Here is a 26,385-nt window from a genome sequence, read left to right on the forward strand (position 1 = left end):
GAAAGTTGGTGGCTGGATCAGACACCGAGGCCCAGATCTTCAAAGGCATTCAGGGGCCCAATTCCCATTGAAATACCTTTGAGGATGTGGGCCCGCATGTGTGACCTTCTCAGGTAGGAATGGCGCAGGCTTGGCATGGAAAGACTCAGAGATAATCTCATCTAATCCCCAAACTAAGTACAGATTGGATGCACCTGAAAGTAATGCAGAGGAGAATGAATGGGAAACAAGGCCCTGACAGCACAGAGCCAAAACAATAACTAATTTCAGTGTCCCCAACAGGATAGCATGAATAATGCTGTTGTTAAGCTACGGCACAGGTATGTAGTGTAGCTTAGTTAATGTTTGTGAAGCCTGTGGAGAGCCTCGGATGCAAAATGCTGTAGAAGTGCGTAGCATTATTGATGATTATATTAAGTGAGCAGGTTCTGAGACAGGATTCTTTAAGGAATAACACCTGGTCAGTCCATAGCAACTGGAGAAAATATTACCAAATAAAGTACAACACCACCAGGTAATATTAATTGATGGAAGCATGAAAACAGGGTGGATTGGTTTAAATAAGCAAATTAAATAATGATTTAAATCACCAAGTGGAAAACCTCAATTGAAATAATTCATTTTAATTAGGGCTGTCGATTAATCGCAGTTAACTCATGTAATTAACTCAAAAAATTAGTCACGATTAAAAAAATGAATCCCATGATTAATCGCAGTTTTAATCGCAGTAGAATACCAATTGAAATTTATTAAATATTTTTGGATATTTTTCTACATTTTCAAATATATTGATTTCTATTACAACATAGAATACACAGTGTACAGTGCTCACTTTATATTATTATTTTTATTGCAAACATTTGCACTGTAAAAATTATAAAACAGTATTTTTCAGTTCACCTCATACAAGTACTGTAGTGCAATCTCTTTATCGTGAAAATGCAACTTACAAATGTAAATTTTTTTTTTACCCGCATTCTGCCATATATTTCATGTTATAGCAGTCTCGGGTGATTGACCCAGCCCATGTTGTTTGTTTTAAGATCATTTTCACTGCAGACTTGACAAAATGCATATAAGGTACCAGTGTGAGATTTCTAAAGAAAGCTACAGCACTCGACCCAAGGTTTAAAAATCTGAAGTGCCTTCCAAAATCTGAGAGGGACGGGGTGTGGAGCATGCTTCTAGATGTCTTAAAAGAGCAACACTCCGATGCGGAAACTATAGACTCCGAACCACCAAAAAAGAATATCAGCCTTCTACTGGTGGTATCTGACTCAGATGATGAAAATGAACATGTCGATCTGCACTGCTTTGGATCATTATTGAGCAGAACCCGTCATCAGCATGGACGCATGTCCACTGGAATGGTGGTTGAAGCATGAAGGGACATATGAATCTTTAGCACATCTGGCACATAAATATCTTGCAGTGCCGGCTACAACAGTGCCATACAAATGCCTGTTCTCACTTTTAGGTGACACTGTAAACAAGAAGCAGGCAGCATTATCTCCTGCAAATGTAAACAAACTTGTTTGTCTGAGCGATTGGCTGAACAAGACGTAGGACTGAGTGGACTTGTAGGTTCTAAAGTTTTACATTGTTTTATTTTTGAATGCAGTTATTTTTGTACTTAATTCTATATTTGTAAATTCAACTTTCATGATAAAGAGCTTGCACTACAGTACTTGTATCAGGTGAATTGAAAAATACGATTTCTTTTGTTTTTTACAGTGCAAATATTTGTAATCAAAAATAAATATAAAGTGAGCTCTTTACACTTTGTATTCTGTGTTGTAATTGAAATCAATATATATTAAAATGTAGAAAACATCCAAAAATATTTAAATAAATGGCATTCTGTTATTGTTTAACAGCACGATTAATTGCGATTAATTTTTTTAATCGCTCGATAGCCCTAATTTTAATCAACTTTTCTATTTGTACTTCAGGTGTTTTCTTTAAAAAAGGTACACGCTCCTTGGCTGATATAAGCATGAAAATGTTGATTTGGAATGAAATAGAACTTTTACACTACATTGGATACATGTTTTTGCTACCTAGGAAGGTTCACTGTAACTCTATATATTTCTTTAAGAAAATATATAACTTTATATATTCAGATCCTTATTAATTGTACATTTTAGGATGTTAGAAAATAGTGAATGATATATTGCTTATTTACTAGATAATTAACTTTTTGCTCATGATTTGTGTCAAATTGCATTGGGATGGTAACTGGAATTTAATTGAGCACAAAACAGCAGATACAATTTATTTTTATTAAACAAAACAACCCTAACTGTTTTGGATACTTAAACTTCTCCTATCGTAACATTTCACATTTATAGCTAAACAGTTTAGTAAACAGAGGGATTTGCTGTAGTCCGTGAATTAAACTGAGTATTTCAGGTCAGCCTAGGAAAATCTTCAAATATGTCTAATTGTGAAATCTTAAATTCCTACTCACCTAAGTCTCTTGAAAAATGAAACAACAGTCTCCTCAGTTACTTAAGCTGCCCTTCAAACTTTTAAAAGTAGGAGATCTCGTCCCCTCTCTCCTCATTTTTATTCACAGACTGGAAGAGAGAGACAAGTTTTCCTCTTTTTCAACTCCCAGTCGATCTCTCAACTTTGAATGAATTGTCCAAATGAAGTAGATATTCCTTCTGTGCCTGCAGAACAGGCTCCTGCTGTCCAAAGCTGGGTTAGCACTTCAAGGGCCTGTGGTGCCGGGTGCTTAGCTAGCGACTTCCCCCAGGTTCAGTGGTATGACTTGCTTTAAAACAGCGTCAGCAAACATGGACTGCTCCAAAGGCACCTCCCGCCCTGAAAGGTGTTATGGTTGGCACGAGAGGCTGGTGATTATTAGATGCCCAGGTCATAGCAGCATCTTCTCCAGCAGCTAGGCATCTACCCTGGTACTTTGCTTGATCCAGCCGCCTCTTTCCTGCCTGCCAGTTAACTGTGGTGTTGGATACTTCTGTTGTCAAGGCCCCTTGAAGTTCTTTCCAAATGTCAGCAGCATCAGCAACACAGCAACAATCTCCCCGCAGTTTGTCCAGGGCTCTGGAAGCAGGTTTCGGTGTATTCAGTGTGTCTGCCACATGGCTCTCGCCTCCAGTGTTGGCTTCTTTGGCTGTGGTAGTTCCATCTATTTGGTCCCAATTTTCGTCACAATGGGCCAGTTCTGAACTCACAGCTCAGAACAGTCGACCACTGAATTCAACTGTACATCCTGGGGGAGAATTAGTCTGTCTCCGCCTCCTCTCTTCGGCGAGGCTGAAGCAGAGTGGTTCTCCTGTAAGGATTTTGCAATTTCAGCACATAGTTTTTTATTCCTGGAGTTGTACTTGAGTCTTCGGCTAAAAGATGCATCAAATGAGCACTAGACCCATATGTTACAAGTTTTATGTTCCTTTCATTGTCATCTGGTAGATTTCATCTCATCTTTGCTACATTTGCGGCATTGTCTGTGACAAAATGACACATCTGACACTTGAATTTTTGCTCACAGTTTGCTACAGCTTTTGCTGCTACTTTTAAGTATTCCGCTGTATGGGCATTTCCTGGTGTATCAGTTGTTTCTGTATGACAAAACCCCCACCTTCTGTTGTCACACCAGCACTTATTGCTGGGTCATTGTGTACATTGCTCCACCCTTTAAGACTCAGACTAACTAATTTCCCAGCAATGTTTTTTGCACACTGCTCATTTTCCTTCTTATACCCTGCATCCATCAACTTTGCACTGCCGGGTGGACAGTAGCCTGGTCATAATGATTGAACCTGTCAATGAAATGTTGTTCTGAACAAGGTGAAAGGGAGAATTTGTTGCATACATGAACTGAAGAGCCTTTTCATCGATGGAATCTGCCTGGGATGGAACTCGGCCTGGAATCTGCCTGGTTACAAACTCAGCCATGGTTTGATTGGATGATGATGAAAGTTTTATTTATTTATTCCTTTTTTTTGGATACAGGTAATTTACTGTCTGACATGTTTAGTGGCAGCACTGCTGATTGTTGCAGGTGATGGACATTCACAACCTCTTATGTCTAAGCTGGGCACTGAAACAGAATCATAAAAATAAGTCACTCTCACTCCCTGAGCATTACTCTGTGCTGCTTTAAAAAATGGGATTGTAAATGGAAGATTCCTCCCACTGCAGCTGTTTGTACCACTGTTTCAATGATGTAATTTATTCTAAACCCAGTTCTACAGGGAAAATAATTAACAAATCATAACGATGATCAAAATCTATTTAAACCCTTATTTCTAGCAAGATACTAAAGAGCTTGAAAAATAAATTTTTAAATGTTAAAATTCGTAAATGCCTGATACAATTTTACTTTTAAACAGGATGTCTTCACCTAGGATGTTCGATTGTATTGAGCAATAAAAAATAATTCCAGAAGTAACAGTAAATATTCCCACAAAACTAATCAACAAACTAACATACCGGTAATATTTTGAACACTAACATTTTGAAATTCATAAGTAATCCACCAAAAACAAAAATTCTGACCATAATCTAAGTTATCACCTACTAGCATAGTAAGGACATGGTAGGCAGTCCATAAAATTAGTGCAAAAATAAGTTTACTAACCAGTTGATCCAGGTTGTTCAGACATGTTCACGTCATCATCTTAGAAGTCATTGCCATCTGAGGAGCATTTTCCATAATGCTGTTTCGTTCTGACAACCAGGCCTTACACCTCCTAGTCGCACCGTTTACATTTGGCACCTATTCCTTTTTCACCCAGAAGTACAGAAATTTCTTGAAAATATTTCCAGAGAGGGTCTCTTTATGACCTGCAGACACGGCAGGTTTTTTCTGCAGTTGCCAGGTGTTGAAATCAACACTAGAAGCTGCACAGAGCTCAGGTAGGGAGAAGCTATAAAACAGGTGTATGAGACCACCCAGGTGGGCTCATGGGATGATCCTAATGAGAGACATGCTGGTGTCTTCTTGCGCCTAGTAGCACGTTCCCTGGGTTCCCCACAGGATCAAGCCCTTAATATGGTACATGATCTGTAGAGCCATATTTATAAAGGTTGACCTCCAAAGTTAGATGTGTTCCCCCTGATTCTTTCTCTATATGGAAAAGCAGCCTTTAACTCAGGTTTTGACAGAGGCTCATGGGTACAGCATACTTTTTTAAAAAAAATTTTGTAAGAGATTATAAGAAATTTAGGTCTTGGTGTATTTTGTATTAAATTCAGATATTTAAACAGTTTTATTTTTTAAAAGACAAACTTACTACAATTTAAAGAACAATTAAAAAAAACTTTTTCCCCCAAAAAACAAAAAACATCGATTTTTGTCCACCTTGCATGAAAAATATGTTTGCCATCTGTACCCAAAGAAGCAGGTGCGGTCTCAGTGAAAATAATACACGGCACTTCTGTACAGCCCTCTTCAGACAGAGATCTGAAAGTGCATTGTAAAGAAGGTGGGTAAGACTTTACAGGTGGAGAAACTGAGGCACAGAGAAGTTAAGTGACTTGCCCAAGCTCAAACAGTGAGTTAGAGGCAGACCCAGGAACACAACCATTGTCTCTGGTCCATTCCCCTGCTCGTGTGTCCTCTACAGTCAGGGATCCGTTGTAGAGCAGGGGCAGGGCGAGTGGCTAAAATCACTGGAGAACTTTTTCAGGAAGGAAACAGCGCATGGCTGGAAGGATGTGTCTTTGGCAGAGGTAGAGCAGTGTATAAGTCAGACCCATAGATAATCTCATGAGTCTGCTGCCAAACAGACTGGGCTTTGCATCCAGCTGAACCTGTGAGCCTCCTCCCAGCAACAAGCAAAACCCGCCCTTTGCTTCCAGTTTCAATTGTAGGGTTCTGGCCTTCAGGTCTGGGATGGAAAATGAAACTGAAAGTTCTGTGCTGCTTCCCCCCTGCAAAATGAGTTTTAAAATAGTTACAAAACATCTAACCCAGCTACACAATAAACAGGCATACAAAGGGCAGACGTCCAGGCAGCGGTTAGTGACCGAGCTGGCATGAGGAGCAGGGGTGCGCGCTATTTACACTACCACCAAGAAGCGCCAGCAAAGTGCTTTTGTGCTGAACTTTGGCACTTGGATGTGCTGCGAAGGAGCTAAGGAGAGCGGGATTATAATATTGCCTGGTCAAGCTCCCTTTTCCGGGACGACTCCTTTTGGATCTGGGAGTGAGTGGATCAGGAGATGGGTAGTTTTGCCAACCCAAAAGAAAGGCCCATTGATTGGCGTGTAGCGGGAACGGCTCTGGGGGGAGGACAGCTGAACTGAGGAGTTCGTTTGCCAGCTATCTGGCAGGCGGATGTTCAGGAGACTCTCCAGTCACGTAACGTGGGTGACTCAGCTATTCGTCAGAGGCACTGGATGCCGGCCAGATGTCCTGTGCTGCTCCTGTCACTGCTTCTGGGAGGATATTGGGGGAAGAAAGAACTGTGCGATTCCAAACCCCAAACGGAAATCCCCTTTGAAAATAACATGGGGGCAGAGCCAGAGGCGCCCCATGCTGCTGCTGCAGTGGAATTAGCAGCGGGGTGCAGGGGCACCAGGAGTGGGGACCCAGGCCTGTCTGCTGAGCTGGAAATTTGACCTGGCTGCTCCTCCATCATGGTGGAGGGGCAGCCGGAACAAATTTGAGTGGTGCTGTGACCCGTGCGCTGACTTGGCCCCCCTTCTTTGCAGCCCCAGCCCCTGGCAAGAAGCAGAGCAGGGTGCACTGGGAACCACAGCCTTCGGGAGGGTGGGAGGACTGGATCTGGTTCTTGGTGCTTCCTGGGGAAGTGGGGAGACAGGAGGAGGATGGGGTCATCTCCCTGCCCTGCGCCCAGATTCCCCCTGTTGCCAGCATCGCGGTTGTGTTGCTTCTGGCTGCCATTGGTTTAATGGCTGCGCAGGGGACTCTGCTTCCCTTGCTGCTGAGGAGCCCAGCCCTCACTCGCCCACACTCCAGCCGTTACTCAGTCGCTCGACCCTGCGGCTTCCGGTGAGTAACCAGCAGACAGGGCTGGCCTACCCACGGTGAGTCAGGGGCAGGCTCAGACTCCAGGATTCCTGACTCTTCGCTCCAGCCGGCAGAAGAGAACTGAAAAGCAATTCACACTGAAAGCCAAGAGAGAGGTGGGACTGAAATCGGATTCTCCTCCGCCTCCTCTGTGAGTGGTCCAAGCAAGGGGACTTCTCTGCGGTCACCCCCTTCTCCTCAGTGGCCAGCACTCAGCTTGTCTTAGGGCCCTCAGTAACTTCCATTCCCAGGCCAGACCTGGCTCTCTGGTGCTCCCGCTACAACCTGCTGCCACCCCGCTGGCCCCCTCCCCACCAGCGTCCCTGCTCCACCTGGGCTTTCGTTAGAAGTTCATCGGACTCTGAATCGTTCCCAGTCTGCCAGCATCACCTTCAGCCTGCTCCGTCTTTCCACACGCACTGCAAGCCCGAGGGAATGACAAGCTGACCTGGCTGCCACAGCTCCTGTGGATGTCTGCCCGGCTGTAACCACAACAGGTCAGACTCCAGGGGGCCCGGCAGGGTCGGCTGCACCAACAGGAGCGTGTTTATGGCGGACACATGCGCGCACACTGTTCTGACATCGCATGGCTGCCCCCCGCCCCGTTGTTCTCAGCACTGGAGGGCTGCTCCCGCCTGTGCGTATCAATACTTAATGGTTTGTGTGTTTAAAAATGCAGCTGCCCCACGGAGGAAAGCTGCAGTCCGAGTGGGCTAAGCCAAGTCTAACGACTTATACACCACACCCTCCGCTAGCGACCCGAACGTCCTGAATCATGAGCCAAGGCAACCGCGTTTTTTTTGGCCATGGCAGCACATTTGTTCTACGTCAGTGGAGTTTTGCCTTGAATGTATTTGTACGTAACTCCCAGTGCAGACCACACCAGAGCGTGCAGCAGATCCTTCTTCCTTGTCTTGGCCAACAGATGAGTTTTGCTGTCTGGCTGGGAAGGGGAGTCACTCAGAAATTGGATTGACCTGTACCTGCTCACACTCTGCTCCATTCAGCGGCTGGTTGAACTATGGGGTTTCTATCCCTCTTCATCTGACACTTTAACCCCTTACTCCCTGAGCTTATCTACCTGTCTCCTCTCACATCACTGACTGTCTGGAGTCATATAGTGGCCCAGATCCTGAAGTCAGCGGGAGCTGAGAGTACTTGGCACCATGCAGGGTCCCAAGAAGTGGATTCTGTTCCCAGCTCCACCATGCCAGTCAGCATTCCTTTGGTAAGAATCGAAGGGCCCATGAGGCTGTACTGCTTTGGGTCAGGACTGGGGGCATTGCTGTGGGAGTGAGAAGCAGCTATGAAATATATAATGTACAATGTGTTAGTACAATCCTACTGTTAGTAGCTATGCAGCATCCTGACGAGTTTCCCTGAACTTAGCGCCTTCCTGCTATGGTGCAAGGAGAGATACAGCAGAACATTGTTAGCAGTGTTACAGAAATGTGACATGAAACCAGTCAAAATCGTCTTCCATTGTGAACAGTGGGTTTTAAAGAATAGCTTGTAAGGACTGGACACAGCAAGTTACCTTGTTACAACCTGAATAAAGCTAGTTAATTGTATGAACCACTCGGCTGAATCCTAGAATACCCGATTCAGGACTCATCACATGGAACAGTACCAATGGCCCTGATACCTGGCAGTGGCTTATGCTGGATTCTACAGAGGAAGGTGAAAAACCCAGAAAGCATCTTGGTAGGGTTGTTATGATGAACTACTGTTGTTGTTATTTCCAGAGCAATGTATGGGTAGGAGGCACTTTGCAACGGGATCAAGAATAATACCAAGAATGTAACACCCAGTGCTTACCAATAGTCTCTTTCCCTTCGTCGGCGACACTTGCTTTATCTATTTATTTGTATGACAGTAGCTCTGTGATGTCCCAGCTAAGCCTGGGCGCTCCCTGCGCTGGATGATGCACACACATCATGAGAGAGAGGTCCGGCATTCAGAAGAGCTTTCAGACTAAATGGACAATAGGGGGGAGAGGACACAGGTCCAAAGAGGTGAAATGACTTGCCCAAGGTTACCTAGCAGGTCAGTGGCAGAGCCAGGTCTCCTCAGTCCCAGTCCAATGCTCTCTCCTCCCGTCATGCCTAGGGGTCCCTCCCATTGCTGACAGGACCATGAGGGTTTTCCCATGGTAACTCTCAGGGCCTCACGGCATGTATGCTGCATTTGGTGCTAGCAAGGTGACTGGAGGGAATGGTTTCCTTTGGGTGCCATCCCTCTCCCGTTTGGCTGATGCTCATTCCTCCGCAAGTGACAAGACAGTGAATTAGTCTAGCTGCCTTCACAACTGACCCCACATTCACGCCATCAGTGATTCAGCAAGGTGCAGTCTGGGGAATATTAGTCATGGGACTTGTCCCAAATGGCCATGAAAGCCAGGACCCCCTGTAATCATGCCCAGACCTCTCGGATCATGACGACTTACTTGTTCAGTAGCATCATCTAGTGGGATTGCGCCATTGTTGCTTTAAAGCCAAAGAAAGCTTATGGGTTGTAAAGATTTTTCTTCCTGCTGCAAGCAAGGGCAATGTTGCTCCCTAGTGCTTACAGGTATAAATGGGAAAAATGCCCTGGAGTGAGGGGACATGCTGGCAAGTGTCTGGGGGAGTCAGCTCTGAGGCCTGAAATGTTAATATTAACCGTTTCACAGCTGATCATTGTAGCTGAAGCAGCTGGCTGCTATTTGTGGGGGGGCGGCTCCTGAATCCTGGAGTCAGGTTATCTCACAGAACTGTGATCCTCAACTAATCTTTAAGCAAATGTGGTGGAAAGCGCGAGTTAGAAACAAAACCCCAGAACAAGGATGTTTCATGGTTTTTTAATTCCACTGTGAGCATTTCTCAAGGCTCCAGTGAGAGATATTCTTCTGTCTGGCAGCTTCATACAAATCTGTTCAGAAGATACTGTCTTATCCCTCTGCTTTGTTCACAGAAACAGCAAGAATGAGTCTGATTCCATACAGGCTACAGGGCTAGTTTTTTAGGCTGGTATTTAAAAATTTAAGAATTGGGTTCGAATGAAGTTATTACCACCAACAACTAATATGAGCAGTATAGATCCTCTTCTGACTTTACGACATGAAATTTGGATGATTTTAGCCATTGCATTTCTCAAATAATTAATGAAAAATCTCTGCTTTTGCCAGACCCATTTTGGTTGCATCAGTTTAAATTCTGAGTGGCTCCATTGAAACTGGTCCCTTGGATGTTTTCAATAATAATATAACGTTAATTTACAAAAAGTAATTACAGGTTGCTATTTAGAAGAGGCGGCTGTCAGGATCTCTGCTTACTGCATTTGTATTTCTTCCTAGGCATTACATTCCTTTGCTTCCAGACCTCCCTCCAAAGAGAAGTCTGCATCTGTGTAACAGTGGCTGCAGCCTTCTCCATCCAGCTGAGAGTGAAATTGTGTGTGAACGAGGAGTCAGGGTACCCTGTCTGGCACACAGCACAGATTACCAAGACTCCTGCACTGGCTGGCAGCTCAGCTGCGTGCTCAAGGATGCTGCATCTGAAAGTCCAGTTCTTGGATGACTCCCAGAAGATCTTTGTAGTGGATGTAAGTGGCTGTCATATTATTGTTTTGTTCTAATTACTGAAGTCATTGCTGCACCAAAGGATTGCATAACCCTCAGATGGTATCTGATAGCTTCTGGTTTTCAGCTTTGGAAAAAGGAGCGTGTAGCCTTGTCCTCCTCGTATGTTTCAGCGCTAACGCGCGCAAGCTGCCCACTGTCATTTGCATCCCGTTTTTAAAAAGTGGGGGAGATGGGTTGGACTCATCCAGTGTCATCAGTTTGAAATCAGCCGGGATGGGGTGTATTTTTGACAGTCTGTCTTTGTTTGTCTGGATGCCAACATTAAGTCTCAACCAGGAAGAAAAGTCTGGGTCCAGGAAAAACATAACATATTTTACCAAATTGCCCCTGCGGGGAAAGCTCTGTATGCTTGTCTTCATGGAGACAAGGCTGATGAGAAAAAAGAATGGAGATCAGAAGCAAAGAAAATCATTGACTCTTATTTACTGTATAACAGTACCTGGAAAAAACTAGAGTTATTAACTATTCACAATTAATAAATATTAACCTTGAATATTAACCTGTAAAATCTGCACTAAAATATTAGCCTTTAATTTCTACATCGTTACAGCTTTGTATGTAGCTAAATGCAAAGTGATATTACTGTTTACATCTCTTTTTAGGAGTGATTGAGAATATACTGTAGATTAACATGCTAAGGTCACATTCAAATAACATTTAACCAGATCTATTTCAGTACATAGTTCTCTCTCCCCAGGGACCATGTTATTTTATATAAAGTTATTCAAATGATAATGCAATTCCTAGGAAATATTTTATAACATAGCCTGTAGGTTAGTTTCTTTGCAATTGCATTTCTGAATACAGTAATTCCGGACTCTGAATAAGTAGGAAGATTTTTTTTTTTTTTAACTTTTATTGAGTTACGTGAATGGAGCAGAGGTATGGAGTCAGCTTGCAAATGAGGTGTTTTTAAACCTGCTGAGTTTTACCCTGACGAGATCGGTGTGTGTAGGGTGAGGGTTCAGTGAATGCTGCTAATACCATAGTGCTGCAGTTTGTCCATCTCTGTGTTCTTCTTTGCACAAGACATTTATGGCACGATCGCCCGGCATGACACATTATTGCAGCAGATAGCCTCCATTAGAGCAACTGCTAGTCATTTCCTGTTTTTTTCCTACATGGAGCTGTATTGGAAACCCCTTTTAGGCATTTGCTGCATTTGCTGCTCTGTGGTTACGATAAATGAGGAGCTGAATTAGTGACTTCTCCAGAATAAAAAGACTGCTCTAGGCTAAGCTTTGAACAGATATTTCAAGCAACTCAAACATGACTCTTCCTAATCCCTTACTGACTTTGGAAAGCTCTCTCAAATGTAGAGTGCTTTAGTGTAATGGGAGGAAGAAATACAAAAGAGACCAAATGCAAGGGCCTGGTTTCCCACTGTCTGGTACCTTGGGTAATCATTTGCACCTGTCCCACATGGACATAAATACCACTGGTGGGACTGGACAGGTCGGATCTGATGTTCCATACACCCACTTTGCAGCAGAGTAAATAGCTACACAAGGGTGCCAGCTGGTGGAGAATTGTCTCTCTTTTTGGAAAATTGAGACCTTAAACAGCTAGGGCAAATGTTTCTGCTGCTAGCAAACCCCTCCGCCCCCGCGCAGCTAGCATTTACTTCAAGCTCAGGAGAAACTTTCAAAATGCTGCGTTGTCTCATTTCAGAGGAGCACATGCAACAGAATCAGGGTTAGCAGCCAGGTTTGACACCCAGGTTTGTCCTTTATCAGCGGTGAAGGAAGCAGTGTCTGAATCTGCAAACCAGGGGATACCACGTTTTACCTCCTACCAGCATTCTTGTAGGGCTCGATGGTTTCCTTCTAGCAGCAAAATCCCCTGGGGGTGAAGAGATCCTGTGGATGTGGAGTGGCTCCTCCCTCCCCCCCGCCCCAAACCCAGAAGCAGCAAGGTGGGTGGGGGGGGAGGGGGTTCTGTGACACTCCCATCCAGAACATCAGAGCAGGTGTCCCTTTGCAGACCCTCCAGCAAGCCTTTTCCCTTCTATCTCCAGGGAAGCTGTGAGGCCATTGGCTTCCCCCCAGGGCTATGCAACGTGAGCCCCACCAGTTACTGCTGCAGTGGGGGAGCCCCCACCAGCGTTAGCTTCCACTGCTTTCTGCTGCGGCATTTTGCCGCTTGTGTAAGGGGAAGAGTCTGCATCTGCTGGCTGCGCCCTTGGTCCAGTTCCTGCTTGCTCTGAGGGCCTCGCTCTGACCCTAGGTGATGAGGGAAGCCGCAGGGCTCCTCTGAATGCTCTCTTCCATGCATGCTCTTCTTCCCGTCTGACAGCAGAGCAGAGCACAGAGCCCATAGAAACTGGCAATGAAGGAGGCCTGACCCTATTCATTTCCCCAGGGGCAGGCACAGGGCCGAGCCCAGTGCTTTCCCCAGAGATGAGGAGCCCACCATTCCCTGAAGGACGACTTCACGTTCTAACGGATCGCACCGTTCTGAAACGTCTAGCCATATTCTACTTCATTTCATCCCACTGCGCATAGTTCTCCCCCGGTTGCGTCCCCCGAAGTTCCCATTTTCCCATCCTGGAGTCCGTATTCTTCACGTGCTTGCAAAGAGCTCGACCCCTCCTCCACTGTTCTGAATATTAATTCTTCCCTCTCGTCACCGGTCGGTCCCGCCGGCTCCTTAGACATTTGTGTTGCTCTCCTGTGAACCCCTCCTTGTCCAGGTGCCCAGAACGGAGCGCTGCCGTCCCCGGGGAAGTTTCCCCAGTGCCATGCAAAGAAGGGGCTGTCACCTTTCTGCTCCAGTGCTGTATATGGTTCTGTTTTGTTGTGTGCTGCCAGAGCCAGCCAGTCCCTTTGTGTGTTGGTTGGCTGGTTTGGCTGTCACAGACTGTCGGTCTGTCCTGGCAGCGCTGCTTTCCAAGTATCATCCTTCGCTTGTTGCTCTCTAGACACATGACTTTCCGTTTGGTTAGATTAGGCTGGCGTTCTCTGTCCTGGTTTCTAATCTCTCTCAGCCCCTCTCTACCAGTTTTCTGCCCTGCCTGAAGTTCACAGTACCTCCCAGGCTGGGAACCTCTGAGACCGTAATGAACGTGCCACCTATTCTATCGGCCAGGCCATCCCTAATTTTGTGAGGCTCCTTAATGGTGATCAGTGTCGCTGCACGGGTAAAATCTTCCTTAGGGAAGATTGCTAAGCCAGTGAACACTGCACTTCCGTTCCAATCCGTTCTGAGAGCCTAGTTCCGGCCCTGAGACCCAGTGGGGAGCTGAGACACGTGGCTCCCAAGTGGCGGGGGAGAGAGATGAGCTTGCAGGGTGCCAGCGGAGGAGCGTGCTCAGCTTTGTTGCTTTCTGCTCCGCACAAAGGCTGAACGTTTGCAGAACTTGCTTCTTTGCAAGTATAATTTGCTACAGGGCAAGATTTGTCTGAAAACCAGCAAACCTAATTGCCAGGCAGAGAGCCAGCAAAGGGCACAAATTTGATTACATCCTCCTGTCCTTTATCATGAGGCAAGGCAGGAATGTACTGCAAGGGATTTAATAGAGCTGACTGCCCTCCATTTGTGAGTAGATTCACATGCATGTGGACAAGGGGGATCCAGTGTATTTGGATTTGCAGAAAGTCTTTGACAAGGTCCCTCACCAAAGCCTCTTAAGCAAAGTAAGCAGTCATGGATAAAAGGGAAAGTCCTCTCATGGATTGGTAACTGGTTAAAAGATAGGAAACAAAGAGTAGGAATAAATGGTCAGTTTTCAGAATGGAGTGAGGTAAATAGTGGTTTTCCCCAGGAGTCTGTACTGGGACAAGTGCTGTTCAACCTATTCATAAATGATCTGGAAAAGGGGATAAACAGTAAAGTGGCAAAATTTGCAGATGGTACAAAATTACTCAAAATAATTAAGTCCTAAGGAGAATGTGAAGAGCTACAAAGGGATCGCACAAAACTGGGTAGCTGGGCAAAAAAATGGCAGATGAAATTCAGTGTTGATAAATGCAAAATAATGGACATTGGAAAACATAATCCTAGTTATACATACAAAAAGATGGGGTCTAAATTAGCTGTTACCACTCAAGAAAGAGATCTTGGAGTCATTGTAGATAGGTCTCTGAAAACATTCATTCAATGTGCAGTAGCAGCCAAAAAAGGGAACAGAATGTTAGGAACCATTAGGAAAGGGACAGATGATAATATAAAGCCACTATATAAATCCATGATATGTCCACACCTTGAATACTGCATGCAGTTCTTGTCACCTCATCTCAAAAAGATACATTAGAAATAGAAAAGGTACAGAGAAAGGCAACAAAATTATTAGGGGTATGGAACAGCTTCCGTATGAGGAGAGATTAAAAAGACTGGAACTGTTCAGCTTGGAAAAGAGACGACTCAGGGATGATATGATAGGGGTCTGTAAAATAATGGCTGGCATGGAGAAAGTGAATGGAGGAGGCAACCTAGTGACAGAGGATGTGGAAAAAGCTAATGTACTCATTGCTTTTTTTGTCTCTGTCTTCACGAACGAGGTCAGTTCCCAGACTGCTGCACTGGGCAGCACAGCATGGGGAGGAGGCGACCAGCCCTCCATGGAGAAAGAAGTGCTTCGGGACGATTTAGAAAAGCTGGACGAGCACAAGTCCATGGGGCCGGATGCGCTGCATCCAAGAGTGCTAAAGGAGTTGGCGAATGTGATTGCAGAGCCATTGGCCATTATCTTCAAAAACTCATGGCGATTGGGGGAGGTCCCGGACGACTGGAAAAAGGCTAATGTAGTGCCCATCTTTAAAAAAGGGAAGGAGGAGGATCCGGGGAACTACAGGCCAATCAGCCTCACCTCAGTCTCTGGAAAAATCATAGAGCAGGTCCTCAAGGAATCAATTCTGAAGCACTTAGAGGAGAGGAAAGTGATCAGGAACAGTCAGCATGGATTCACCAAGGGCAAGTCATGCCTGACTAATCTAATTGCCTTCTATGACGAGATAACTGGTTCTGTGGATGAAGGGAAAGCAGTGGACGTGTTGTTCCTTGACTTTAGCAAAGCTTTTGACACTGTCTCCTACAGTATTCTTGCCAGCAAGTTAAAGAAGTATGGGCTGGATGAGTTGACTATAAGGTGGATAGAAAGCTGGCTAGATTGTCAGGTTCAACGGGTAGTGATTAATGGCTCCATGTCTAGTTGGCAGCCGGTATCAAGTGGAGTGCCCCAAGGGTCGGTCCTGGGGCTGGTTTTGTTCAATATCTTCATAAATGATCCGGAGGATGGTGTGGATTGCACCCTCAGCAAGTTTGCAGATAACACTAAACTGGGAGGAGAGGTAGATACGCTGGAGGGTAGGGATAGGATACAGAGGGACCTAGACAGATTGGAGGATTGGGCCAAAAGAAATCTGATGAGGTTCAACAAGGACAAGTGCAGAGTCCTGCACTTAGGACGGAAGAATCCAATGCACCGCTACAGACTAGGGACCGAATGGCTAGGCAGCAGTTCTGCAGAAAAGGACCTAGGGGTTACAGTGGACGAGAAGCTGAATATGAGTCAACAGTGTGCCCTTGTTGCCAAGAAGGCCAATGGCATTTTGGGATGTATAAGTAGGGGCATTGCCAGCAGATCGAGGGACGTGATCGTTCCCCTCTATTCGACACTGGTGAGGCCTCATCTGGAGTACTGTGTCCAGTTTTGGGCCCCACACTACAAGAAGGATGTGGAAAAATTGGAAAGCGTCCAGCGGAGGGCAATAAAAATTATTAGGGGACTGGAACACATGAGTTATGAGGAGAAGCTGAGGAAACTGGGGATGTTTAGTCTACGAAAGAAAAGAATGAGGGGGGATTTGATAGCTGCTTTCAACTACGTGAAAGGGGGTTCCAAAGAGGATGGCTCTAGACTGTTCTCAGTGGTAGCAGATGACAGAACAAGGAGTAATGGTCTCAAGTTGCAGTGTGGGAGATTTAGGTTGGATATTAGGAAAAACTTTTTCACTAGGAGGGTGATGAAACACTGGAATGCGTTACCTAGGGAGGTGGTGGAATCTCCTTCCTTAGAAGTTTTTAAGGTCAGGCTTGACAAAGCCCTGGCTGGGATGATTTAATTGGGGATCGGTCCTGCTTTGAGCAGGGGGTTGGACTAGATGACCTCCTGAGGTCCCTTCCAACCCTGATATTCTATGATTTTAAGTGTTATTTACCCCTTCCCATAACACAAGAATCACAGGTCACCCAATGAAGTTAATAGGCATCAGGTTTAAAACAAACAGAAGGAAGTACTTCTTCACACAACGCACAGTCAACCTGTGGAACTCATTGCCAGGGGATGTTTTCAAGACCAAAAGTATAACTGGGTTAAAAAAAGAATTAGATAAGTTCATGGAGGATAGGCCCATCAATGGCTATTATCCAAGATGGTCAGGGATGCAACCCCATGCTCTGGGTGTCCCTAAGCTTCTGACTGCCAGAACCTGGGAGTGGACGACAGGGGATGGATCACTCAGTAATTGCTCTGTTCTGTTCATTCCCTGTGAAGCATCTGGCATCAGCCACTATCAGAAGACAGGATACTGGGCTAGGTGGACCATTGGTCTGACTCAAAATGGCCATTCTTAAGGTGTTCTGATGTTCTTATGTAAGATTCTGCAGAAACAACAAAGCTGGTAGTCTCAGTCCAGTAGCATTGGGCAAGGGTCTGAATCACCAAAACTGTCACTGGTACTAAGGGCTCATTCCCAGCTCATAGTGGAAACACTCCCATTGACCTGAATGGACATTGGATCACATCCTACAACCTAGGCCGGACTGTGGGAGAAACCACTGCATTTTAACATGGCTGTTGCTAGCACAGTTCTAGCATGGTGGAGGAGTCCTTCTGAGAACTGAAACAGCTAACACCCCGAAGATCAGGACTCTCTTTCAGCAAGCTCATAGGTATATCTGGATTGGGATATGCCAAATTGTTTTATCGGCCTGCTTATTGTTGCATCTGCATAAGCACATTGCAGCAGCATGCAGGCTGCTTGCAATACTGCTATTCTTTGTTGTGATGGTGGTGGACCCAGTCAAATGGGGAACCTTTTTATGCCTACATGCAGGGAGCTGGATGCTGGCAGGCTCCGTGCCTGGCTGAGTGGGGTTGTCTTTATTCTGGAGTGAGTTTCTTTTGGAAGATGGCAACTCCAGTCCTCTTCTGGAGGTATTCACTGTTCTCCAGAAATAACTGGGCATCCTTTTGGGTGGTTCCTCCAGCCCAAACAGCTCCAGGCCTGGCTGAACCCAAGGAAAGAAAACTTAGCCTGCCACTTCCTCTCGCCACGGAGCATTCATAGCTGGGGCTACACTGGCCCCCGGAACAGGCTTACGCTGGTTCCTTTGCACGAGCAGTGCTTCCGGCCACCGGGCGGACAGAGACAGCTGCAGCCCGGAACATCCAATTCGCCTCTTCCTGTGGTTACGAGCATGGGGCATCTCGCCTCTGAGATGGGGCTGAGTTTGCAACTCAGAGTCTCACATCCCAGTCCCCCTGTCGGGTACCGCTTTCATGGGATGTGTAGTACAGATGCAGCTGAATCCCTCTAGAACGCAATGGTGGTCTGGGCACTTTGGATAGACACAGCCCTGATGGAAAAGTCCTATGAAAATCATGCTGAATACCTCCAGAATTAAATCGGCATATCCTTTCCGTAGGTGACATATTTTCAAGCAACCTTAAAGCATTTTGGAGCAGGGGTAGAATTCTCAATTATACTCCAAAAGATTATTCTAAAAAACCTATAGAAAGATGAACAAACTTGATAAAAGGTTTAGAAACCCTGACCCAGGAAGGAAGGTTAAAAAAAACTGGATATATTTTATCTTGAGAAAATAAGATGGAGGAGAACCTGATAACAATAATCAAATATATTAAGGGCTGTAATCAGTTGTTGTGCTATCCAGTTCTCCTTCTCTTCTTTCAAGATCCTCCTTCAAACACGCTGCTCTCTGTGTGCCCATGAGCCCGAGGCCCCACCTCTCACAACAAAGGCATCACTTCCGCTGACAGCGTTACGCTAAGCAGACTGGAAAGTGTCACAAAACTCAAGGGAAATGTTCTGTATTGCTGACCCCAAGTATTAAAAACTCATGAGTCAGGACCCCCCACAATCATGAGATTGGCTTAAAAAATGAGATTTAAAAATCAGTAATAAACTGGGAGGGGAGACATTTATTTTTCCGTTTCTGAACCATGAGGGGTAGAAATTTGGCTCCAACTTGGAGTCAACTTACACACCGCCCTGTGCCTGAAGCCCTTTGTACGCTGCCTGCATTGTAACCTCTTGGGGCAGGGACCGTCTATTGGTGCCTCTCTCTAAAGCGCCTCATACGCTGATGCTGTCTAAATAACGATTGAGTGTGTTAATTAGGAATGAATTACATCCCACTCCTCCATGAGCGACTTCCACACGTTCCTTCTGCTTCTCTAGCACTGGTCGTCTCTGACAACGAGGTTGCCCCGTGATGTGAGCATTTCCTGACCTCACAGGACGCCCGCTGGGAATGAACATTTTTTGAAGTAATTAATACAGATGCCGCCACTCGCAGCCTCCAGCTGCTTAGCAAAGTCGGAATGAGGACGTCCCAAATGTCGGATAGCAAGAGGAGAGTCTTCTCTTTCGATTTTAAAATAGCATCTGAGTCAGCTCGCTGGATCCTGTGCGAGAGAGAAGCTAAGCCAAGGAGCTCAAGGTGTTGACAAGTGTGGTATCTGGACGGCCTTACGTTCCTTTCACTTGTAACCTAAGTCCAATATTTGGCTCAGTCTCCAAATGCAAAATGCTGGTCGCCCTCTGCCCCGCCTTCCTCTCACACTTGCTCCTTTCCTGACTCATCCCTGGGGAAAATGGACCTGTCAGGCTCGACCTTCTTTGGTTACCTCAGAACTTGGAGGTCATGCTGCCTGGTGAGGACAGGGTGGCTAGCGGCTGAGTGTCGGTGTGCTATTTCTCCAGCCTTGCCTTGGGGCACTGTCACCCCACAGCAGTTTTTTTTGGGAGCACTCGCTGGGCAAACTCCTAGTATTAGTTGTTTGTATTACAGCAGAGAGGCTGAATGAGGTAAGACTCCCTGACACTAGGCGCTGCACAAACACAGGGTAAGAGGCAGTGGTTGCCTGGGAGAGCGTACAATCCAAGCTAGACCAAGGGTGGGAGGGACTCAGAGGTGCAGAGAGGGGAAGTGACTTGCCCCAAAATCACGCCATAGGTCAGGGTCAAAGCAGAGCCTGGCACCTAGGTCTCCTGCCTTCTCCACTAGACACCCTCCCTCTCGTGACACTGCAGAAGTGCTGGCTGCAGGGACAGCAGGTATGCGGGGAGGTTCTGGGCAGTGACTGTTTGCCGAGTTTCCCACAGCTTGGGAGAGTGTCTAGGATTAATTCTAGCTATTTACTAGTCACTTATTTACAGTGTCACTGGAACACTTTCAATGCTTTGGAAATATTGGGATTTTGTCCCCAGCTAGTGTCTACTGGCATAGCTCCATCAGTGGCAAGGGAGTTGCTGTACGTCACGCCAGCTGGGGCCGCAGCCCATTGTCCATGGACCCTGCCTCAAGGTGTCTGAGCCCAGCCAGCAGTCGGGCCGCACTCACTTCTTTTTGTTCAGTTTAGGGCTTGGTTACCAGTCAGGCTTGTCATAATGTGCACTAAAAAGCACATTCCCGAGAGAGGGCAGAGGCTGATAAAGAGGAAAGGCGTGACGTGACGGGAGGAGTGGGAAAAGAGAAAGGACAAAGGGTGAACAAGCTAGTACAGCAGAGGCAGGAGATCGGGAGATAAAAGTTCCTCTCTCCTCCAAGAAAGCCGTGACGCGCACTCTTCTGGCGTAAGTGATGTCGTGTGTGGTGTGAACTGAAGCCTGAAAGTGAGTAATACCCTTGTGAGAAAACCGCGAGCGCTTCTCTCTTCCGGCTGCCCATCGCAGGCTATAATGCTTGACAATTCTAGCATGGAAATAAACAATTATAATTGTTTTAATTATCCTTGTGATCTAGTAATTTTGAGGCAAATGAGGCATGCTGGAGCAAGAACACTATTATTATGCTGTCACTTTGCAGCAGGCTTAGCACACGGGGCTAGCAATTCCACTCCCCCGGGAGCTACAAAGGGTTGCAATTAGCATGCAGCATGGACATATTGCTCTGAACAAGTTGCAGTTTTCAAGTCACCTCCCCTTCCCTCTGGGCAGGAACTCTGCAATCCCTTGGCCTGCCAGTGCTATTTCCTGCCTAAGTGTTTTATCTCAGGATAGTCACTTTCAAGTTAAGGCTCATTATTGTCCTGCTTTAAACTTGCTTTCATACCAAACCCTCTTCATTTCTGAATGTTTACTATTTTGTAAGAGACAAGGAGAGTGAAGTAATATCGTTTATTGGACCAACTCTGCTGGTGAAAGAGACAAGCTTGTGAGCTACACAGAGCTCTTCTTCAGATCCTGAAGCACTTTGAAAAATGAGGGAAAATGTGATCTGCTAGTGTCTGGGGCTGGCACTAGGACACCTGGGTTCTATTCCCAGCTGTGCCAATCGATCATTGGGAAAACTCAGGTAACCCACTTAAGCGTGCTGGGTTTAAGTTTACCAGATACAAATGGTAGTTGGCCTCGAACGTCAAAGAGTTATGCAGATTGATGAAAATGTCTGAAGTGCACTGTCATCCTTGGGTGCACGGCAGTCTATACCTGCACTGCATTAGTAAAACTACTCACAGTTCTGCAATAGACACCTGTATTTCCAACACTGCAGCCGCTGTGCACTGAGCTCCCCCAAAGCTTTGGATTTCAGCCCCTTTGGTTACAGAGAGAGACTATTGAGGCATCCCCTTACCTTTTCCCAAAGGGCGAAAGATTCTTTCATTTGCATCTAGCCAGCCCCTAGAACTGGCCAGAAAGGACATCAGTGTAATAACGCTTGCCGTGATTGACAACTGGCTGACCCAGGTGGGGAGAGCCCTGCCTGCTTCAACAGCCTGTGACAAATGCAGCCAGTTCAGAGCCAGGCAGACTCGTTGGTCAGGGACAGGGCTCCAGAAAAAGTGGATGGGATGGTTTGGATGCCTGAATTCCATTAATTTCAATAGCCAAATCCTGCAGGCAGCTTAAAAATCTCAGGTCAGATGGACGGTCCCTTGCACAGCTCTGGTGTTAGGGGAGTGAGCACCACTGGGTGCTCATATTTTGACCAGTCCATTTTTCAGCTTCCTTTTCTCACTGCAGGCAGAATTTTTCTTTCTTCTTTCCCATCCTTCCCAAGACGTTAAAGAAACGTCCCCAGCTTTTCAGCAGGGCACCTTATTAATTTACCAGCTCTCCAGCAGCAGATCCGTGTGCACCAACAAGTTACACAGGTTTGATGTTCACTTCCAGCTCGTGGGTGAATTAAATGCTTTTGCCATGGCAGCCCTGATTTCACATGAGATTTTCATATGGTGGGTTCTGAGCATAGTGCATTTGTCTTCAGGAAACATCACTGCATTGTCTGAACCGCTCTATCTCCTGCAATAGCTTCTGTTAAAAGACAGCAAAATCAACTAAGATTTTGTCCAGATTTTTTTTCATGCATCTGATTCCTGGGAGTTGTGAAAAATTTTTCTTATTTTATTCTCCATGAAGAGTTTTACTTCAAAGGACTAAGAGAATGACACATGCTGCATTTAGCAGTTCACGTCCAGCTCAAATGCAGCGGCAACTCGCCTTTCTTGAATAAGGTTTGTCTCTGGATCATGCTGCTGGCTTAGGTGAAAAAGAAATATTTCCAAGTTTTCAAAAATAGCCCAATGACACTTTTTAAAAACTCTCTGAAATAAAATATTTCTTCTGTTTAATACGTGTTGTATGTCAGCTACGTGATGAGCTGGGGTGGAATTAAGGTTTTACGGCTCTTTTTTGGGCTGGCCAGAATAACCTGTGTCGTGCACTGCGCCAGCGTGTGGTGGAATATCATCATTAGAAAAGCTTGATATACTTTAAGACGGTGGCCCACGTTTTCAAAAGTGACTCGTGAGCCTTTGCATGTGCCCATTTGTAGGTGCCCATCTTAAAGGGGCCTGACTTTCAAAGAGTGGGTGCTCAGTGTGAAAATCAGACTCTGTGTGTGTGTGTGTGTGTGTGTAATATCTTTCACTGGCCCAGCTGTGTGTACTCATGCACTCTAGAGGCAACTCTTTATACCAGTGAGACTCTCCTGACTTCAGTGGAGTCTCACCAGCATGAGCTCTGATTCAGGCCCATGGCCGTAGCAGGACTCGGACTCCGGTTCTCTGCTGTGCATGTTACATACGGACAGCACCTGACGAGGGGAAGGAGACAGCAGAGGCGTGTGGGGGCAGTGTAAGGCATGCAGAAGAATATAATAATTACGAGACGTCTGTATATAGGATGTGTATGTTTGTTTTATTGTATTTGTTATTTTTATTGAATTATTATTTGTCTCATCCCAAAATTGTACTGGCTACTTTGCAGGCAAGACATCTTAGCCTAGGGGCCCGTAAATAGCTTCAAAGATTCATGACCGGAGTTTCTTATTGACATCAGTGACATCAGTTAACCTCTTGCTCCGGACATTGCCCACTGCGCTGCTTCTAATGAGCTTTTTGTTTGCTAGCAAAAGTCGTCTGGCAAAGGGTTGTTCAACCTGAGTTGCAGCCACCTGCACCTCGCGGAGAAGGAATACTTTGGACTGGAATTCCAAAGCCAGGCTGGAAACAATGTAAGTAACATTCTTCGATAAGGCCAAGTTCCCGCTGAATGAAACACAGCAATAGCCAAGGGCAGCATGCAGCAGTCCCGACCTTCCATTGTTAGATCGCCTTTACCTTTCAAAAATATGTTCCGACAGACATGAACGTTGCAAAGCAAAGGACTTAAAGGTGGGAAATGCCCGAAGCAAGGCTGCCATGCAGCGGGACTGCTGCCACCGTGTGCATAGGCAGCGTGATACAGTCTTTAGTGACACGATAACACACATCACATTGCTGGTCCTGCTTCCTTTTCCTGACGTCTGCCCCAACCCCAGCGCCTTCCCATCCGCCCACCTGCTCTGCGCCTCTCTGTCCCCACAACCTGCCCTTCCCCTCCCCACTCTGCTCCTGTCCTGCCCCTCTTCTACCCGCCCTGCCTGTCTCTTGTTTGACAGCCACATAGAGTTGCCAGGTGTCCGGTTTTTGACCAGGAGACCAAGTCGAAAAGGGACCCTGGTGGCTCTGGTCAGCACTGCCGACCGGGCCATTAAAAGTCCGATCGGCGGTGCTGCAGTGCTAAGGCAGGCTAGTCCCTACCTGTCCTGGTACCACGATGCGCCCTGGAAGCGGCCAGCAGGTCCAGCGCCTAAGCGGGGGGGCCATGGGGCTCTGCATGCTGTCACCACCCCCAGCACAGGCTCCGCACTCTATTGGCTGGGAACCACGGCCAATGGGAGCTGGGGGGGGGGGCATGCCTGTGGGCGAAAGCAGGGCATGGAGCCTCCTGGCCCCTCCGCCTAGGAGCCGGACCTGCTGGCCGCTTCCGGGGCACAGCGCGGAGCCTGCCTTCGACCTGCTGCGCCACTGAGTGGGAGCCACCCAAGGGAAGCCTACGCCCCAACCCCGTGCCCCAGCCCTGAGCCCCCCCTCCTCATCCCCGGGCCCACCCTAAAGCATGCATCCCCAGCCGGAGCCCTCACTGCCCCCTGCACCCCAACCCCTGGCCTCAACCTGCGGCCCCCTCCAAATCCCTCAGCCCTACTCCACAGCCTGGAGCCACCTCCTGCACCCCAAACCCCTCATCCCTGGCCCCAGCCCAGAGCCTGTACCCTCTCCCAGACCCCAACCCCCTGCCTCAACCCAGAACCCCCTCCCACATTCCGAATCCCTTGGCCTCACCCCCCAGCCTGGAGCCCTGAACCCCTCATCCCCCAGCTCGCACCCCCAGTTAGAGCCCTCACCCCCTCCCGCACCCCAACTCCCTGCCCCAGCTCGGTGAAAGTGAGTGAGGGTGGGGGAGAGCAAGCCACCGAGGGAGGGGGAATATAGTGAGCAGGGGGTGGGGCTAGGATGTTCGGTTTTGTGCGATTAGAAAGTTGGCAACCCTACAGCAGCACCTGGAGGCCCAGGCCAGAGTGGAGCCGGCTGGATGGGGCTCTGAACATGCACAGTGAGAGATCGTTACTGCACCCAGAGTGGATGCTGGGGACACAGGCTGTGCCATGACCCTTGCAGGCATAGGGGCTTCCCAGAGTGCTTTCTGGCCCACTCATTTATCAGCGGACCTGTTCAGAGCCTACACGTGCTTTTTAAAAGGGATTTTAGTCTCGATCAGGATTCTTCCCCCCCGCCCCCCCCATTTCTTCTTGTTGCACAATGAGATTCCTGCAGAACAGCACCCCACCGGGCATTGCACAAAAGCAGAAGTAAAGGTGGAAACTATCAAAATTCTTGAGTGTCCTGGTCCTAATTCTTCCCCTAAGGATAAGAGCGATGGTCTCAAGTTGCAGGGGGGAGGTCTAGGTTGGATATTAGGAAACACTATTTCACTAGGAGGGTGGTGAAACACTGGAATGAGTTACCTGGGGAGGTGGTAGAGGTTTTTAAGGCCCGGCTTGACAAAGCCCTGGCTGGGATGATTTAGTTGGGGTTGGTGCTGCTTTGAACAGGGGGTGGGACTAGATACCTCCTGAGGTCCCTTCCAACCCTGATATTCTATGATTCTAAGGTCCATTGACTTCAGTGTGCTCGAGTGACTTCCTCCTGTCTTGCAGTGGGAGATCACGGCCCCATCGGGGTTTATTATTCTTCCTTCCCCCGTTACTGGCAGGTCACGCTTTAGTTTTTTCTTAGCATCAGCAGGCCTGTATCTTTTCTACTTTCTCTCCTGACACGTTGTGTTGTTTTTATTAATACAAACCCAGCACTTCATGCTGTGTCTTCACCAACTTCTTCATTGCTGTTATTGCAGGTTTGGCTGGAGCTTCTAAAACCCATAACAAAGCAGATGAAAAGTAAGTGTCTAAGGAATAACCATGTGCTAGCCGCTGCAGACAAATGTCAGCTAATACCAGAAGTCTCACCGGCACATTCGTGAGCTGGCTGAGACTTGAGGACATGGGCTTTCAGGTTCTGGCATTTGCTTGGGTTCACCTTGTGCTGCGGGGTTGGGTGAGGCTGTTGGCCAAGCTTCAGGTTCCATTCTACATCCTGATCACTGTCTGTCAGCAGAGCAAGGGTAATGCTGTCCTGTCTGTAACAAAAGTCAGGCTGCGAGATCCTGGCAGCTCACATGCCTGATCAGTGTTGGGCCAAAAGCTACTCTTCTGTCTGGAGTGTAGCTACATGTGCATAGAGCAGTGATACTCAGACCTCAGTGATTCAGAAGCCAAATTAGTGAGTGACATTACCCCAAGGAGCCCCAGTGATGTGAATTCATTGTTTCATTTACTATAGTACTATTCATATATAAACAGCATGGCGGGGAAATATGCAGTGTACATATAGATTATTCTCACAGCAAACAGGTTAATAAGTTTGTGCAAGTTGATAACTTAATTGATTAATAACATAGTAACAGCCTCCTGACTGGTTAGTAACAGGCTGGTTAATAAGGAAATCACCCAGGGTTTTAGTACCAGGTGCTGCAAAGAGCCGCAGGAGACGCAGTAAAGCCCCAGTTGGGGCTCGCAAGCCGCAGGCGGAGTATCGCTGGCTCACAGTATAGCTCTAAGTTGGTCTCTGCAACCCTTACACAAGCAAAGGGGCGATAACTGGTGACATTCACTCCGCTGCACAGGCTAG

General features: G+C 46.8%; 1 protein-coding gene across 1 annotated transcript in view; it reads left to right on the top strand.

Moving 5' to 3' along the window:
* Positions 1-8,638: 8,638 nt before the first annotated feature.
* Positions 8,639-26,385, top strand: part of FRMD7 (FERM domain containing 7) — a 32,415-nt gene continuing 14,668 nt past the window's right edge. Inside the window, 5 exon segments of the mRNA XM_074962754.1 lie at positions 8,639-8,680; positions 8,683-8,710; positions 10,341-10,588; positions 23,226-23,330; positions 25,553-25,595. Of these exon segments, the coding sequence (XP_074818855.1) occupies positions 8,639-8,680; positions 8,683-8,710; positions 10,341-10,588; positions 23,226-23,330; positions 25,553-25,595 (466 nt within the window).

The sequence above is a fragment of the Natator depressus genome, chromosome 9 (assembly GCF_965152275.1).
Source record: "Natator depressus isolate rNatDep1 chromosome 9, rNatDep2.hap1, whole genome shotgun sequence".
Classification (NCBI taxonomy): domain Eukaryota; kingdom Metazoa; phylum Chordata; order Testudines; family Cheloniidae; genus Natator; species Natator depressus.